This window comes from Lutzomyia longipalpis, chromosome 3 (assembly GCF_024334085.1).
Source record: "Lutzomyia longipalpis isolate SR_M1_2022 chromosome 3, ASM2433408v1".
In the NCBI taxonomy this organism is placed as follows: domain Eukaryota; kingdom Metazoa; phylum Arthropoda; class Insecta; order Diptera; family Psychodidae; genus Lutzomyia; species Lutzomyia longipalpis.
In genome coordinates, this window is record NC_074709.1 from 13,183,711 (window position 1) to 13,201,650 (window position 17,940).

General features: G+C 34.6%; 2 protein-coding genes across 3 annotated transcripts in view; both read left to right on the forward strand.

Moving 5' to 3' along the window:
• The window catches only part of LOC129793173 (uncharacterized), a 1,136,769-nt gene that overhangs the window by 78,922 nt on the left and 1,039,907 nt on the right, over nucleotides 1-17,940 (forward strand). The gene's annotated exons all lie outside the window — the stretch shown is intronic.
• The window catches only part of LOC129793146 (myosin heavy chain, non-muscle), a 39,070-nt gene that overhangs the window by 9,226 nt on the left and 11,904 nt on the right, over nucleotides 1-17,940 (forward strand). For both annotated transcript variants that reach the window (XM_055832834.1, XM_055832836.1), the window contains exons 3-7: nucleotides 3,924-4,080; nucleotides 8,347-8,462; nucleotides 11,745-11,768; nucleotides 13,799-13,891; nucleotides 13,964-15,393. In XM_055832834.1, coding sequence (XP_055688809.1) covers nucleotides 3,924-4,080; nucleotides 8,347-8,462; nucleotides 11,745-11,768; nucleotides 13,799-13,891; nucleotides 13,964-15,393 — 1,820 coding nt within the window. The remainder of the gene's footprint in view (nucleotides 1-3,923; nucleotides 4,081-8,346; nucleotides 8,463-11,744; nucleotides 11,769-13,798; nucleotides 13,892-13,963; nucleotides 15,394-17,940) is intronic.

Consider the following 17,940-nt stretch of genomic DNA (forward strand, 5'->3'; position numbering starts at 1 on the left):
TATCAACATCATTCAACTCAATTTATTATCACAAAATTTAAGTATTTAATACGAATGACAATTTCCTTTTGTCTCTCATAATAATATTAAATTTGTTTCTCCCACTATATTACTCTTTAAAAATATATAATCCAAGATGTTCCAGAACATATAACCTTGAATGAGTTCATTTAAGCGAGAAGAATTCTTGAAAGAAAAAAAATGAGAGAGGGAAAAAATTATTTAATGAATGTTATTCACATATTTCTTTTTATTCACTTCAATTGCAAAGAATTAGTTGCTAAACAATTCCTTTGAGACTTTATTAAATATGTTGCTCGATATTGTAATTAATATGAAATAAATAATGGGGAGAAAGAGAGAGTGAGAAAGGCATACCAGCATGTCGTAGTAGAGAGTAAAGAAGAATGATTAATAGGCGGGAAGGTGATAAGGAAAGTGTTATTTGAATAAAAGTTATACCTTCTACGAAATACATAAAACAAAGTTAAACACTTGCCAGCACATTGGAATGCATAATGGGAGTTGAATAACAAGAAAGAAGAAAAAAAGAATGCGCGATGAGTCAGAAAAGAAGCGCTAAATATGGTAAAAAGTGAATTTTTTTGGGTCACGACGCGTCAACAGGAAAATTATTTGATCAACAAAATAACTTTTTTCAATGTAACAGAGAGAAAATTCTTTTGAGCTTTTCTTGACACTGACCGGATGTGACATTGAGCAATAAACGCGCGTGTTTTAGCGCCCTAATCAAACACTGAAATAATATTTAACTTAATGAATACATCATGCGTTGTGCTCTTCCGCAGATTTCGAAAATATCGGTAAAAATAGCCATTCAGTCATTGAGATAATTATTCTTGCACCAATTTATTTCTTAGCAAAATGGTGTAAATTTAAATTTTATGTATTCTTATAGGTGACCCCAATTAATTTTTGCCATTTTCTTCTCAATGAATTACACACTAGATGTCTCTACTAGGTGATTTGCATTCTTTGGCCCTCTACTGAGAAGAGAATGTTTCTTACAATTAAAAGATTGGCAAGAGCTTTTTTGGAATTATTTATTTATTATTAAAAAAATTGCATTTCAACTGTTGTATGAGACAAAGCATAATTTTTTTTATTAGGCATTAAATTAAATGTTGTGTCGGATTTTCAATTAATTCATCAACATGATGAGAAAAGAGTGAAGTTCAAAACAACTGGTCAAAGCTTTACGACGATGTATTAGTGTGGAAAGATGGAAGTTTATTTCTGGATGAACTAAAAATTAGATCTTTGCTATTATTATCGTGCACTTGACGTTGAAGATGTTTCGTTATATTTGTGAGAAAGAAAGAAATTGAGAAGGAAGAAGAAGAAAAGAAGCATCTACAAGAGAATACGAAGAGGGGGAAAAGATGTAAAATATTTCGAGGGCGTGTGTAATAATAATTTCGTTCATTCATGTTAAATGATGAATAAACCATAAAAGGTATTTAATTTGATGGTGATACAAAATGCAGATTAATTTGAAAGGTGTCATTTATCAAGGGGAATTTGTTTAGTATATAAGTTAAATTTTAATGCCAGATCTTTTATATTGATTCTTATAAAGAATTTGCAATGAATTGGGACAAAGAGTTGGCAAGATATAAATTATATATTTATTCAAGTGTCTTATTTGTTTGAAAAAATGTCATTCTATAAATACAATACAAAGTAAATAAAAAGTAGGTATAAGATATTAATTTATCTTGAGATCTAATATCATTTTGTAACTAATATGTGTGGTTTATACAATTCAATAAATTTGCATCTCAAAACCATGCGATGTTTCTTTAGGAAAAAAAATATTAACAACGTGGCAATGATATGAAATATGATTTTAGTAATACAAATTGCAATTAAAATTCTTATTTTTTCTTCTAATGTTTTCAATGAGAAGATGAGTTTTACTTAAATTGGAAATATGTCAATAAAATATTCTAATTTATAAACATGAAAAGTCTTGCTGCCATTGATGCTTTTGCGAAATGTCTCGCATTTTTAGACACGATGATCGCATCTCCTGATCATATGGCTCAAGATGCTACATACATTTTGTCTTTCAATTTATAAAATGTGTAATAAAGAAATGAAGATCATTGCTCGTGTCGAAATGCTTACAAAGTGATATTTGTTGCTGCTGATGTAGCACACGAGAATTCATCTCAAAAGCAATTGTATTATCTTTTGGTTAAATAAAATGCGCAAAGAGAAAATGATGAGCGCAAAAAGAAACAGTCTTCTGTGGCGAGCTTCTGGTCATTTTTTTTTGTTCCTAAAAACCATCTTGTGTGCCCCACATAGAGAATAAAAATCTAATAAGAATTAATTTAAAGGAATGAAGATGAAGAAAGAAAAAAAAAGAGAATTTAACACAGCAAAAATTCTTGAAAGAAAAAAAAAATAAGAGAAAATTTTATTTACCATAAATGATTTTCATGTCATTTGGTGGAAATGTGTGTGTGCGTTGTGTGGAAAGAGAATGATAAAATGTGCGGAGGGAATGAAGAAAATAAATAAATAATGTGCCGCTCTTGCCTCTCTGGGATGGCGGAGGGACATTGAGCTGTTGAGTTTGGAATGTGGCAGAAATACAAATACAAATGAAACCTTCTCTCTCATTTATTAGTATTTAATTCTTCGATATCGTTTGTGCTTCAATTTTCACCTTTTCTGAATCATCACTCTCCCTCACACACATTGGGATTGTGCTCTATGGCGAGACATTTTTCTTGATTTAGAACATATAAAATGGGGGAGAATACACGAATTTAATTTGTTGGGGGATTGAATGAAATGGAACTAAGAAATTCACAAATTTCTACAAACTTTTTACAAAACATTTTTCTCTTTATCACGAGAATGATTAAGCAATTTATATTAAAAGATCTTTATTAATTTTTTTTTCTATAGTAGCATTATTGTTTAAACGATAAGTTAGAATGAGAAGTGAATTGGTTTAAAAAAAAAGAAGCACAGAAGTCATCATAACAGAGCAACAATGTATTTTGAGGCTTTTTTCTTCATCATCTTCTTCGGATTAAGCACCTTCGTCGCCAAACAGAAAATCGTCTGAAGCGTGAATTTACTTTTCTCCACTACGCTTGGATGAATTTTGCAAGAATTTTTGCATTTTTTAACTTCCTGCCCCAAGTGTTTGTGTGTCTCAATGAGATTTCCAAGTAAATAATTCTTTCTTTTTTAATGTGATCGATGGGGAAAGAAGGCAAATTCTTGCAGAGGAAGAATCTTCCATATTTTTTTTTATGCTGAAAGGTCGTTTGCATTTTATGTTGGGTTTTTTTTCCTCAAAGATTGGCTCTTTTATCGGTCGCGCGAAGGATATTAAGTCTTATTGCTGAAATATTCTGAGGGCATTGACTTTTTATTTATTTATTTTTTGAGTGTGTCCAGCCAGAGAATTGTGGAAGATTTTTTCATAAGAAATTTTGTTGTTTCCTTTATCTTTTGTAGTCATGCTAACTGCAGTACATTGGCATGTTGTTAAGTTATAATTGTTTTGCTGCACCACAAAGTGTCCACGCATATACAACATAATGCTGTGGGACTTTGATAAAATGAACATTAATCTTGCAATGGCTATGTACTGACACAAAAGTTCTTCCACTTCTTCTGCATTGCTTCTTAACATTTTCCTATCTATCGGCACTCAATGTAATTTACGATGTTATATATACTTTTATGTTGTGTGTGGCGTCTTGTCCCCGCAGCAGAGGAATAATTGGGAGAGAGAACATGAGAGCTATATAGAGAAGCATTAAGAAAAAAAATAAACTATTTGATATGTTGTGACACAATTAAAAACGACGATTTGATTTCTAATTAAATTGTTTGTAAACTCCTTCATTTACTATTTTTTTTTTACTTTACAGACATATTCGGGGCTTTTTTGTGTGGTTGTGAATCCATACAAAAAATTGCCAATCTATACGGAAAAGATCATGGAGCGGTACAAGGGGATAAAACGCCACGAAGTGCCTCCGCATGTGTTTGCCATCACAGACACAGCCTACAGATCCATGCTACAAGGTTTGCTATTAAATTATGTTTAACATTTTTTTCTTTCTCTCTCTCTCTTTCTCCTATATCTTTAGTTTTTAAAATAAAATTTTCTCTCTGTGAATTGACGGAGAAAGGAATATTGGCAAAAAAAGAGATCTCGCACTCGTTAACAATTCTTTTACAATCTCTGTTTTTTTGAGACAAATTCCACCCACATTTTCTTTGATTTGATGTCTTTGATCTTTTTTTTTTGGTTAGGTAGGTATCAATGGGAAATGTGAGACAACGTGTTTTGGTCAATTTAGTCAGGGTGGGTGGATTTTTACAAAAGAATTGGTCAAATAAAGTATTATTCAGTCATGTCAATTCACTGGTGCGTGAATTGGCGACTAACTACGAGAGAATAAGTCTGTTTTGCATATGGAATATTCAGATGAGGAGATTATTGACATTTTCATGCTGTGTTGTGAACTTTGTTTAATATCCTTTTGAGTTTGGTATTTTCCTTTCTATTTGGGAAATTCTGAGAGATAAGAGAATTATTGCACGTCTGAAGGAAAATTGATTCATTTTGACATGTTTTCGGAGCGTGATAGTAAAGATAGAAAACATCTAAAACAGCTTAAGAACTTTAAAAAAAATTCTTTTCTTATTTTTTCTTTTATTTTTTTGCGTTTTAAAATATTAATTAAAAATTATAAGAATAAAAAATTTCTCTTTTACAGTACCACCTGTTAGCACATAACAAAAAATCAGAATTATCTAGTGGTTTTTAAAAGTAAAAGAAAGAAGGCATGTAAAGGTTATTTTTCATTGCAAAATTTATTACCAAAAAGAGCAAAAGAAAAACAACTAAGAAGAACATTTCCTTTTAGAGATTTATCTATTACTACATAATATAATAAATTAAAATATAGGCAAATTAAATATTTTGCATATAAGTTGCAATTAGCATTTCTCACGTAATTGATCATACTCACTGTGGGTATAATAATTCTTATAAGTAATTAGTCAGACACTTCTGATTTCTATCGATGATTGCAGTTGAAAGAAATTAATTAATCTCAGTGGACTGATCTTATATAGCTGCAAATGTTTATTTGAGATTCTTTTTGTCTTCTCATTTTTTTTATCTGCGTGAATTGATGTGAATGTGCAAGTGAGGAAAAAAAGAAGAAAGATAATCTTTCGTACATTCTTGCAGAAATTTTTTGATGATGAGTGTGTCCAACAGTTGCGAGGATGCTGCGATAAATCTCAACAAACTTCTATACAATGTTGTGTATGAGTTGTTTTGTTGTTGATTTTTTTTTACTGTGTTGCTCATTTAACGACGATGACGACGACCTTATTGAAAACAATGCCATAGATGGTGTTAAAACGTGCACCAAAGATGTTTGGGGGGAGAGAGAGAGGGAATGCAGCAATATGTGTGTGCATTTTGTAGTATAAAACTTTATGCATAAAATGGCACTTTGAAGTGAAAGATTGTGGCTTCACTTGCATCTCACTCTCTACTTGTGTGTGCATAATGAAATGAATCGCCTGTGTGGACGCATTATGTGTGATTCTGTTTAGCTATATTACAACATATAACTACAAGATAAAGAAAGAGAGAGAAAGAGAATTGGTCAAGACAGACGGCGTCAGTTTGAGTGACTCTGATCGCCATAGAGTCTTTCCCATTTCCCTACGTCCCACTCCTTTGATTTATTTCACTCTATGTTGCAGTTTTATTTTTTATTTTATTTTAATTCTGCATACCCCACAAATTCAGTTGCACCGTCAGCATGAGCTAATTACATTTTACTGCAATAAGTCACATGAATGCTAATTTAGTGATTTTTTTTCACATAAAATACTCTCTCGTTGACCTTTTTCGTCTTTCCGTGAAAATTTCTCCAAGAAAAAAAAGCATCCAATATGATTCATCGGGCTTTCATCTCATCATCAGTAAGGCGGTTTTAACCGGGGCTATGCGGATGGAGTAATTTTTTGAATTGGCATTAAGAGAAAATATAAACGTACATTACAGGAGTATTCACTTAATTCGCCACACAATATAAATTAATGAATTGTTTATACTGTGACCCCGAAAAAAAATCCACAATTAAACAAATTTTTTATTTGAAATTATTGCGATGAGGGAAGTAGAGGTGGAACTTTTGCATAAAATGAGCATTATGTTGCTTTAATATTGATAATTTCCTAAAGTTGCTGAATAAAGAATAAGATAGAATTCTTTTCAAATCATAAATTTTTTATCACCCTTTAAGTTTTTTTTATGCTAAATGATTGAAGAGAAAAATTAAAAAAAAGACTGACAAAAAATCATCTGTGAGACTCGATCCTATAACAGTCGAAGTGAAGGTAGTTACTTGAGGAAGTGCAACTAGAACCTCTCGGCTATCGGGTGTTTGATTTATACCAAAAGAAACATTAAGCATTGCACATTTTATAAGATTTTTGATTTAAAAATTATGTTTCTCTATAATTACAAAAGAAAATCTCGTTATATTTTCTCACATATTTTTCTCTAAAATAAAATGCCCACCATTAATTTTCTTTCAAATGCATGTTATTCGAAGCACTTCAAGGTAACCATTTATTGGTTTTGATATCAAGGGAGAATTGTTGTATAGGTTTTATGTACGGGATATTTGCACCTCGAGAGACATTCACGAATAAGATGAAAATTCCACAGAGTCACGGATTGTTGATTGTCATCCGGAGAGAGAGAGAGAGAGAGAAATCTCGTGACTTGTTTGTAAAAGATTTTTGTGCGATTGCCTCATATGAAATGGAATAATTTTGCTGTGGTCGGCACAAATCTGTTTTTGGTTGTGTGTTGTGAAGCATTTTATTAAGAACAAGGCGATCTTTTTACTTCAATCAGTGAGAATTTTTGAATTTTCTCACAGAATTAAATTTTTATTTATTTTTTAACTGAGAGATTGATATAAAAATCGTTGAATCGACTGACATACGTGTCCCTCTTTCACCGAAAAAAAAACAGCGCGGAGGTTAAAAGAAATCACCCACCTGTTTTCTTTCCTATTTTTCTGTCCTCAATTAATTGTCACCTGAACTAAATGGAGTATTTTGCTAATTCGTCAATGCGGAAAGTTCTTCTTGAGTAATTTTTCCGATAAGCTTATCTAAATTATTAGGTAATGTGCTAAAGAATTTAACGGCTTTGGGGTTACAATAAAAAACTTAATAAACACCGCCGAAATGTACCTCTACACTAAGAAGAAAATGTTGAATGTATGAAGCATGTAATCTTTATGGAATTATTGAGAAAGTTTAAAATTGTTCCAAAAAAATAATTTAAGGCGTTGAAAGTTGGCAATTTTGACTGATGGAATTAGGAATATTTTTATAATTAATCGAATAGTTGCTTAAGAATTCTAATGATTGTCATGGAAGCTTAATTTTTTATCAAAACACTATCTGCTGTTTGTTCAAAGTTACATTCAATTTAAGTCTTGCAATATTACCCAAAAAGAGTTTATGTATTTATGTGTATGAGAAATCGTGTCAATCGTGAAAATGAATCTTTTTAATACATACTCGTCATTTTGAAGATTATTAAATATGTAGTTAAAAAAGACTGCGTATTTTGATCTGGAATTAACTGATAAAAGCCGGTAAAGATTTATTCGAAAATGCAAACAATGACGTCATCTTTGCAGATTAGTTTTTTACTCTTTCACTGCATAAAGTTTTCTACTAATGTTTCTTTCCCTGTGTGAAAATTTTATGCTACATGTTCGACTTCATGAATTTAAAAAGATAAAAACAACAATTATGACGTCATTCTTTGAATTTGCAAACAATTTCTTTTTAAAAGTCGTTATAAGATATTTATAAGAAGAAATGGGAAAGTTTGGCGATTTATTCCTTTTCGATCTTCTAAAAGATTATGTTCCATGTTAAGGGATGGTCACGTTATTTTGGAAACTCTACAGGAACAAAATGGCCAAAATGTGAGAATTTCAAATGATTTTTTTGAGCACAAAAATTTATTTTCTAAATTGAAAATACTGAATTCTTATCAATATTTGGCCATTTAACAAGAGTGCAAGCAAATTTCGAATTCTTGGTTTCAAAATTGGCTTGAAAATCGCTCTTGAAAGTCCCCGAGTTTCCAAAATAACGTGACCATCCCTTAAATCGAATTTGCCATCAATTAACACAATAAAGTTCATTTGATATCTTTTAGAATTAGTTTAATGTTTCTCTTTTTATCACCCATTGATGTTCAATAACTCTTTGCTTCTTCCTTTGCAGATCGTGAAGATCAGTCAATTCTCTGTACAGGAGAATCAGGCGCTGGAAAGACAGAAAATACGAAAAAAGTTATCCAGTATTTGGCCTATGTGGCCGCATCGAAACCAAAAGGCTCGGTATGTTTTCTCTTTTTCTTTGCATAAAATCATTTATCATTTCTTAAGATCTAATTAGACACATACTTTGTACTGGAACTTATAATGTGGGGGTGGCATGGGTAGTGTTAAGTTGACATAAGAGAGCGCCATGAACAACAATATTTATAAAGTGCTGCAATTTATGTTTTTTTTTTCTCTTGCATCGGTGGTGTGACTTTAGATTTATGGTGGACATGAACAGATTTTTTAAAAAAATATTTTGTCTTGCTACATTTGCATTAAGTACCACCAAAGTACTCTTTTGCCTTAAGAAGAAGACGAAAAAAAGACAATAAAGTGTTTAGGAGTGAGTAGCAAAGAGATGGACATAAGTGGGATTGTATGCCTATTTTGTCATTTAGCGTGTGAGTTTGTGTGTGGTTTACAAAAAAATTGAGTGGTGTTTATCTACGGGTAATTGGAATTTATGATTAATTGACACAATGCAGCAATTCAATTGTATATAGAAAACTTTTATTTACACTTTATCAGCGTATAAATTCATACACAATAAACGATGTGTGTGAGAGGATGAATGAATTTGTCAAGAAGGGAAGACTAAAATTGTAGAGAACCAGCTAAGACTCCAAATGGTTATTGTTGAGATGTTTAAATGCTGCAAAATGCGTGGCAGGACTAAATTAATTATTAACTTTTTGCCAAAAAAAAAATCAAGGAATTCTTTGAATGCGAAATGTTTGTAATATTTCTTACTGACATTTATTTGTTTATATGTGGTTACATCCCATATGGAGGCTCGCAAATCATCAGACAGAACACAAAATGAAGCAATAAGTATTCAAAAGTGTCGCTAATGACTGCGTTTCATTGTAATAGTTCTTACGAACAAAAAAAAGAAGGATCTTTATAGTTTTTTGTGATTTTTATCAAAAGAAGATTAAAGAAAAAAAAATAAGGAAGTCTGTCTTCAGTAAAGTTTAAAGTGAAAAACATGTTTTCCAAATTATATTAAACGTTATTAAACTGAGAGAAATCATTTAATAAAAAATCCGAGTTGAAATGCTTTTTTTTTTTTTTGGTATTAATCAATCGTTATTTTACCTAATTGGTATGAATACGTGATTGGACTTTTTAATGGTTCCATCGTATATTATTATATTGAGGAGAGTTCATGCAGAGATTCCATTGAGAGTTAATTTGTGTATGACACAATATTGCTTGTGTTGTGTGTGAAGAGAAAAAAACCTCTGTGCGATTTTTTTTATTAATTCACTCGCACTCATTTCGATTATTGACGAAAATAATGATAATGTGTACATAGTACATACATATGTACATATTTATTGGTAAATCACAAATGGAAAGGAATTATATATTGTGAAAAACCATTCGGTACTCTCTTTCTCCTCCTTCTTCTTTTACGTCTTCGTCGTTATTATATCTGTGTTGTGTGGTGGTGAAAAACGACATTCCCAATATGGTAAAGGTTGTTTTGTCTTGTAAATGTTACTCGATTCTATTTTGGCCGAATATGGATTGAATTAAATGAGTACCCCGTGTGTAAAGGAGTCACTTTATTATTTTTATTTTTCATTCATATGTCTTTTCACCATATGTTTTTCTCTCCACACCATCACTGCAAGAGATGGGATTGTTCGATAAAATTTGTGCCAATTTTTCCCTTCTTTTCACGCAAACTACCACAATTTTTCATCTGTTGACAATTTAGCAAGGACGCCACTCTTTGAGTTTAAAATATTTATTTTCAGTGTGCTTTTATTTTTTTATTTTTGCCTCACCATTCATGAGTGATGATGGAAGAACAGATGACTTAATTAGGGTGGCCAAACTTTCACAGTGAGGGGGATAAATTTGACAATGATTAAGAGAGAGAGAGAGAGCAGTCATTCTAACAATAAGTTAGATATGGGTGTGGAGACAAATTGGATAATTCAATATGAAATTTTCTTATTTTAAATTAATCGAGTATTTATCTCAATTTTTTTAAGGAAAAGAGTAAATTATTATTTAATAGTTTTAAACTTTTTGAAAATCATTTAAAATCTCAATAAAAATTACAGAAAAATGATCAAGATTAGATTCGAACCTCCTATAAAAAACTATAACCAATTATCTTAATTTTCGAATGAAAAAAAAAGAGACATTTCCAACAAGACGACTCAACTTTATATAATTCACCGAATGTGCCAAAAAATCCCAAAGAGTTGGCGTAACTAGTATATAGGTATAATAATTCGGAAATGGAGAATTTTAATTGAGACTACAATAATAAATTAACTCAAAAAACTTCTTCTATGTACACACACTTTACCTGAGTAATGTACATAATACAAAATATAAATCTTTGCTGTGCTGCTGCCGCAAATTTTATGCAAATCCGTGTTTTGCGATGAAAAATTGTTGGTACATACGAATCATTGGTGCTTGTGCAGAAATGGTTTGGATGATGTGTAGGATTGGTTATGGAGTGATTAATTTATTAAAGAGTCTCTTGGGTATAATTTATTATTATAATATGGGTGAGACCCCAAAGAGATGATATACATACATAATATTATTCTAAGTTAATGTAAGTTCATGGCGTAATTGAGGAGGGGGGGGGGGTGGATTGAAACGTGTGGCCCACTGAATGAAGTTTAAAGAAGTTGGAAAAAAGGCGCAATATATTTACGTGATTTTCCTATATTAAATATAACCTCGAAGATTCTTATCTTTTGATACTGAGGGGGGAAGGGAAGGAATAAATGAAAATTGCTGAGAAATTTTCAACACCACGCATTTTAACTAATTAATTGAACATATACGGTGTGCTCGGAATTTGGATTTAGGTGTTTGTATGTAGCTCGATCTATGTATAAGAGATTAATTGAGTCAAAAGTATATATTTTATAAAATATTTTTAATTCTTTTTATTTATTACGAAATTTTGGTGCTATTTAAGTTAAATTTTTAAGGCGCTAATTTAAATTTTTATTAAGTATTACCTAAGCTAAGTTTTTATGCTATTTTGAGGTATAATCTGTTTTAATACTTAAGTAAATTATATTAGAATTCAAAGAGTTTCATAAAGAATCTTAGAATTCTGTAATTTAGTCACATTTTTATTGCTAATTTAAATATTTGTTCTTTTTTTCTCCTCTTTTTATATCTCTTCACTACGATAATCATTTTTACAAAAAAAAAACATTTTTGTAAAATTGCTTTTTTGATGCACCTGAATCTTCACAATTTCCCTCACACCCCCTACATACTCATCAAACAACAAACTACAACATGCAGGGACCCAGCCCAGCTCTTATTATTGTAAGTACAAAATTTCTATTTTTTTCTTTAAAATTATTTATTTTTTGTTTAATTTGTGTATTCATTTTTTTTTAATTGTTTTATTAACTGCAAATTGAAGAGAAAAATAATTTTCATTAAGAATGTTTGTTTTTCATTTATTTTCCCTCCTTTTTCATTCCCTCATTTTTGATTTATTGTTGGTGAAAATTTAAAAAAAAAATAAATTTAACATTTTGTTGATTTTTTGAAATTATTTTTGTTTTAATAATGAATTTTGATGACTGACTCATTTTTTGTTCGTTTTTCCTTCTTTGAATTTTCCTATGCGTTTGTGTTTTTGTGCAGAACCATACGACAACATTTGCGGTAAATATTCACCAGCAAAGTCTTTTTTTTTTTCAAATGAAATTGCATAGAAGAAAAGGAATTTTTATTTTAAAGACAGTCTTGTTTGCAAGTTTTTATTAATTTTTTTCTGTATTGGTTTGAAGTTATTTTCTTTGCTACAGAAAGGCAAGTTTTAAGTTTGATAAAAATTGTTTTGCTGACTATTTCTTGCACTTTGCTCCCTTTGCTAGAACCACTTGTTTTTCTTTTAATTAGTTGTCAATTTGTATTTTATTTTTCGAATTTTTTTAAGCACGTAAATTTTTGATTTTTTAAATGATTTTTCTTTTCTCTTCGGGAAAATCTCGAGGCAAATTTTGTGTTTGTGTGTGATGAAAAAGCAATATAGTAGTTTGCAAAAGGCTAATATAGATTTTAAATTGAAATAGTTGCTGTATTTCGTAAGAATATTATTGTCGTATTGTTTCAAAAGTCCGGGAGAGTACACACAAAAAGAGATATTTCATGAAGAGACGCGAGATTGTCAGTGAAGAATGGGAAGGCAATAAATGGTTCATTTGACTTAGATCCGAACTATTCAATTTAACTTTCAATTACATTCAAGATCAGCTCAATTTCTCATTGATCTCCATTTTATCATCATTCACTTTATGTTATTTTTTTTTGCCCAGTTTGTTGATGAAGTGAAATTGTGGTGGACAAATGAGTTGAATTGCTGCATAGACCTCATTCTTGATGCGCGCATTTCAATGAGAAATTGAGGGTTCAGTAGATGGAATTAAGATGCAAAATAGTAATATCTTTGTAAGAAATGAGTGCAATATTCTTCCATAATAATATGCAGTAGTTGCGTTTGGAAAGTTCAATTTTGTACAGAAATTCTTTTCTTTTCTTTTAAATGTTTCCTTATCCCAGTACAAAATCAATTAAATAAATTGAAGGAGTTTACTGGTTTTCATATGAGGAAACTCTTCATTAAGGGAAATAATTGATTCAGTAATTGCTATAAAAAGACTTTTCATTTTCCACTAGAAATTGCAAACAATAGCGTCACCAATTTCACATCTTTCATTGCATGCAATTTAAGAAACATTGATGAAGCATATGCTGCATTTACATGTAGTATGCTCAATCCACTGAAAGAGGCATAAAACACAATTGTGACGTCATTCTTAACATTTTTAATACAAATCTTGGGAAATTTAATCAAAATCATCTAATTTTTATTACAAACTTTTATCACAGGGAAAGACTAAATAAAAGATTAATGATAATTTATTCTCCTCAATTTCTCATTGAAAAAATCCTTAATTGATTTGTCAGTAATATTTATTGAATTTTTACCACCATTTAGCTTTTTTTTCTAAATTGTTTTCTTATGCATGCCATTCATTGTGTGTGTGTTAAGAAATAAAGAAGCATAATACATAGAAATGGGAAGAAGAAAATGTCTAAAAGCATAATGATAATGCTAAATGTTGTGTGATTTATTGTTTCTTCTATACGCTGTGTGTCTGCGCAAACACTATCTAATATTCTCTCTCTCTTTCTCTGTAAAATGTGTAACTATCAGAAGAAACTAAAATGCTTTTGTTATGATCTTTTATTGAATGCACAGATTGAAAGAGAATTTAAATGATAAAGAAAAACTTGAGAAAATCTCTCAAAAATAAATCGTTTAAAAAATATTCCATCAACAGGGAGAATTGGAGCAACAATTGCTGCAAGCCAATCCAATTCTTGAGGCCTTTGGGAATGCCAAGACCGTAAAAAATGACAATTCATCGCGTTTTGTAAGTCAAAATATTATTTATTTATTTCCAAATAATTGAAGATATTCAATTTGGGCATTTTTACGGATTTAGGGAAAATTTATTCGTATCAATTTTGATGCGTCTGGTTACATATCGGGAGCTAACATCGAGACCTACTTGCTGGAAAAGTCTCGGGCAATTCGGCAGGCAAAGGATGAACGAACATTCCACATTTTTTACCAATTGCTCGCCGGGGCGTCACCCGATCAGCGAGAAAAGTTCATTTTGGATGATATAAAGTTGTATCCCTTCCTGTCGAATGGGAGTGTCCCCGTGCCCGGGGTGGATGATTACCAGGAATTCCAGGCAACTGTGAAGAGTATGAACATAATGGGGATGACACAGGATGACTTTAGTTCCATCTTTCGCATTGTTAGCTCAGTCCTCTTGTTTGGTTGCATGAAATTCAAGCAGGAACGTAGCTCAGATCAGGCTACACTACCCGATAATACGGTGGCACAGAAGATTGCTCATTTATTGGGGCTGAATGTCACGGACATGACACGAGCCTTCCTTACGCCACGCATTAAGGTTGGCAGGGATTTCGTAACCAAGGCTCAGACGAAGGAACAAGTTGAATTTGCCGTTGAGGCCATTGCCAAGGCGTGCTATGAGAAGATGTTCAAGTGGCTTGTGACACGTATTAATCGTTCATTGGATCGTACAAAGAGGCAGGGAGCTTCCTTCATTGGGATCCTCGATATGGCGGGCTTTGAAATATTCGAACTCAATTCATTTGAGCAACTTTGCATAAACTACACGAATGAGAAGTTGCAGCAACTCTTCAATCACACCATGTTCATTCTTGAGCAGGAGGAATACCAGCGAGAGGGTATTGAGTGGAAATTTATCGATTTTGGTTTAGATTTGCAACCGACGATTGATCTAATTGATAAACCCGGCGGCATTATGGCGCTCCTCGATGAGGAATGTTGGTTCCCAAAGGCAACGGATAAGACATTTGTGGAGAAACTCGTGTCTGCCCATTCGATGCATCCGAAATTTGTCAAGACCGACTTCAGGGGGGTGGCTGACTTCTCCATTGTTCACTATGCCGGACGTGTGGACTACTTGGCCAGTAAGTGGTTAATGAAGAATATGGATCCACTCAATGAGAACATCGTGAGCCTCCTGCAGGCATCGTCGGATCCGTTTGTCGTGCAAATTTGGAAGGATGCCGAAATTGTTGGGATGGCCCAGCAAGCACTCACGGACACAACATTCGGCGCACGTACGCGCAAAGGGATGTTCCGGACGGTGTCGCATCTGTACAAGGAGCAACTTGCCAAACTTATGGATACGCTCAAGAATACAAATCCCAACTTTGTGCGCTGTATCATCCCCAATCACGAAAAGAGGGCTGGGAAGATTGATGCTCCCCTTGTGCTGGATCAGTTGAGGTGCAATGGTGTCCTCGAGGGTATACGCATCTGTCGCCAGGGCTTCCCTAATCGTATTCCATTCCAGGAGTTCCGCCAGAGGTGAGTTTTCTAATGTTTTTTTTTATAAAGTTTTAACATTTCTTTTTATTCGAAAGTTGATCTTAATAATTGAAAATTTTTCATTTTATTTGTTTCCCAAAATGATTCAGTCTCAAAAGTTAATCAGAAAACTTGAATCTAATCTTAATAATTATAAAAAAAAAATATCGTTTTGTAACTGAACGAAATTATTCGGATCTTCGGAAATATTCGGTTTAAAATCGTTAGTGAATTCAATCCAAAAAAAAGACTTAATTTAAGTCAATAAATATTTGGTTTTCAGTCCCAAAACAGCAAAGATTGAGGAACAAAAGACTAAATTCAAACCGAAATGTAGAAAATTGAACTAAAAAAAAAGACTAAATTCAACCCAAAAAGTTCTAAATACTCTTAAGAATTACGTGGGGGGTTGGAGAATACGTGGGGAGGAGAATTAATGAATTTACTTCGCTTACCGTATCGCGTTGTATTCGCTATCGCTGTCCGACTCTCACTGACTCCTGAACCGGCTCGTGCTCTAATGCCCAGCAGACACACGCATACACTCGCAACACTACTCCCCCGTTGCAACTGCGTCCCGTTGTTCAGATCAGCCGTTGCGAGTTCCGCTGATCCGGGGACGGCCATCCGTGTGTTAAGGAGCAGAGCATGCGGTTGCGCGCGTCCGGAAGGGCGCCAACCTATCCACATGCACCACTTGGGAGCGACGTCGCGATCCAGGCCACTTGATGCGATAAATTAGGTTCGAGATCTTTTTGCACACCTGCCAAGGTCCACTCCACGGCCGTTCCAGCTTTGGACATCGTCCTATTCGCCGGCGGGGTGCATGTAGCCACACCAAATCATCCACCACGAACTCACGGACGTTTCTCCTCAGGTCATAGCGCCTCTTGGCATCTTCCGCACTATGTTGGAGCTGATCTCGCGCCCGCCAATGAATTTTCCATAATTGCTGTCGTAGTTTCGCCACATAAGTGCTTGGGCTGTCTGCGCCAGAGTCTGTGGTCTCTGTGGGCGATTCCCCGACAAGTAGATCAACCGGCAGGGTCAGATTCCGTCCAAAGAGTACAGTGGCTGGTGATTCTCCCGTCGCTTCATGGGTTGCCGTTCGGTACGCCAATCCGGCCATAGGCAGAAATTCATCCCATCTGTCTTGATCCTCCTCAACGAATTTGGCCAAGTAATTCAGTAGGGTTCGATTAAACCTTTCCACCATGCCGTCACTTTGAGGGTGCAGGGGCGTCGTTCGTGTCTTCTCCGATCCCATGAGAGCCATCACTTGCCGAAAGAGGTCCGCCTCGAAATTTCTCCCTTGGTCAGAGTGGATCAGCTGGGGCACCCCGTAGCGGCTGAACACCTGCTCCACCAGCGCACGTGCCACTGTCTCTGCCGTTTGGTCAGGAATGGGGAGAATTTCCGGCCATTTTGAAAAGTAATCCATGGCCACCAGGATATATCGATTGCCTCTGGTCGTGATGGGAAAAGGTCCTGCTATATCAACCGCAATCCTCTCGAATGGACATCCTATCGCCGTCGGGGACAACTGCCCCCGAGTCTTCCTCTGTGGACCTTTTTTAATAGAGAATCCCGCTGTCTGAGATCTCGAGAGAGCCCAACTTTGCCCAAAGATGCTTCGTCCAATCGCTTTCTCCGATGATCTCATCGCGGTCGGGCAAGCAGTTTGATTCTACCCAGCCACGCACTTTCATCAACTCCGGGGCTGAAGATTGTACGGCTTTCCAGTCCCACCGGGAAGCTATTTGTGTCAGCCTGGCAAGTTTGGTTTCTTCGCCTCGGTCTGTTATGGGGTGTCCTCTCTCCCGTTCCTCCAGCCGCCCACAGTACTGGCAATTCTCCTCGAGACAAGGTCTCCGAGAGAGGGCATCCGCATTGCTGTGGAGACGTCCCGCTCGATACTCCAGGGTGTAATTGTACTGACTGAGTCTCTCAATCCACCTGGCCACCTGTCCTTCTGGATTTCTAAAGCTTGTGAGCCAGCGCAGGCTGGCATGATCCGTTCGCAAACGGAAGTGCTGGCCGAAGAGGAAGTGGTGGAAGTGATGTACGCCTCTAACCACAGCCAGGAGTTCCCGCCGCGTTGCACAGTAGTTCCTCTCTGAGCGGGAGAGAGACTTGCTGTAGTACCCAATCACTCTCTCGCGACTGTCCTGTACCTGTGACAAGACGCATCCAATGGCAAATCCGCTACAATCGCAATCCAGGATAAATTCTCCTGATTGTTGGGGATGGGCCAAAATCGGTGCAGCAATAAGGCATTCCTTGAGCCTCTCAAAGGCTCTCTGACACTCTTCCGTCCAGTGGAATTGGGTGGCTTTCTCTGTGAGCGAATTCAAGGGCTTCGCGATGTGTGAGTGTCCTTGAATATAACTGCGGTAGTACGCACAGATGCCAAGGAAACTTTGCACCTCCTTCTTATTCCTTGGTATGGGCCATTCCGCGACTGCACGAATTTTGTCCGGGTCAGTGGAAACACCTTCGGCGGATACAATGTGCCCCAAGAAGTGGGCCTTTCGCTGAAACAAGCTA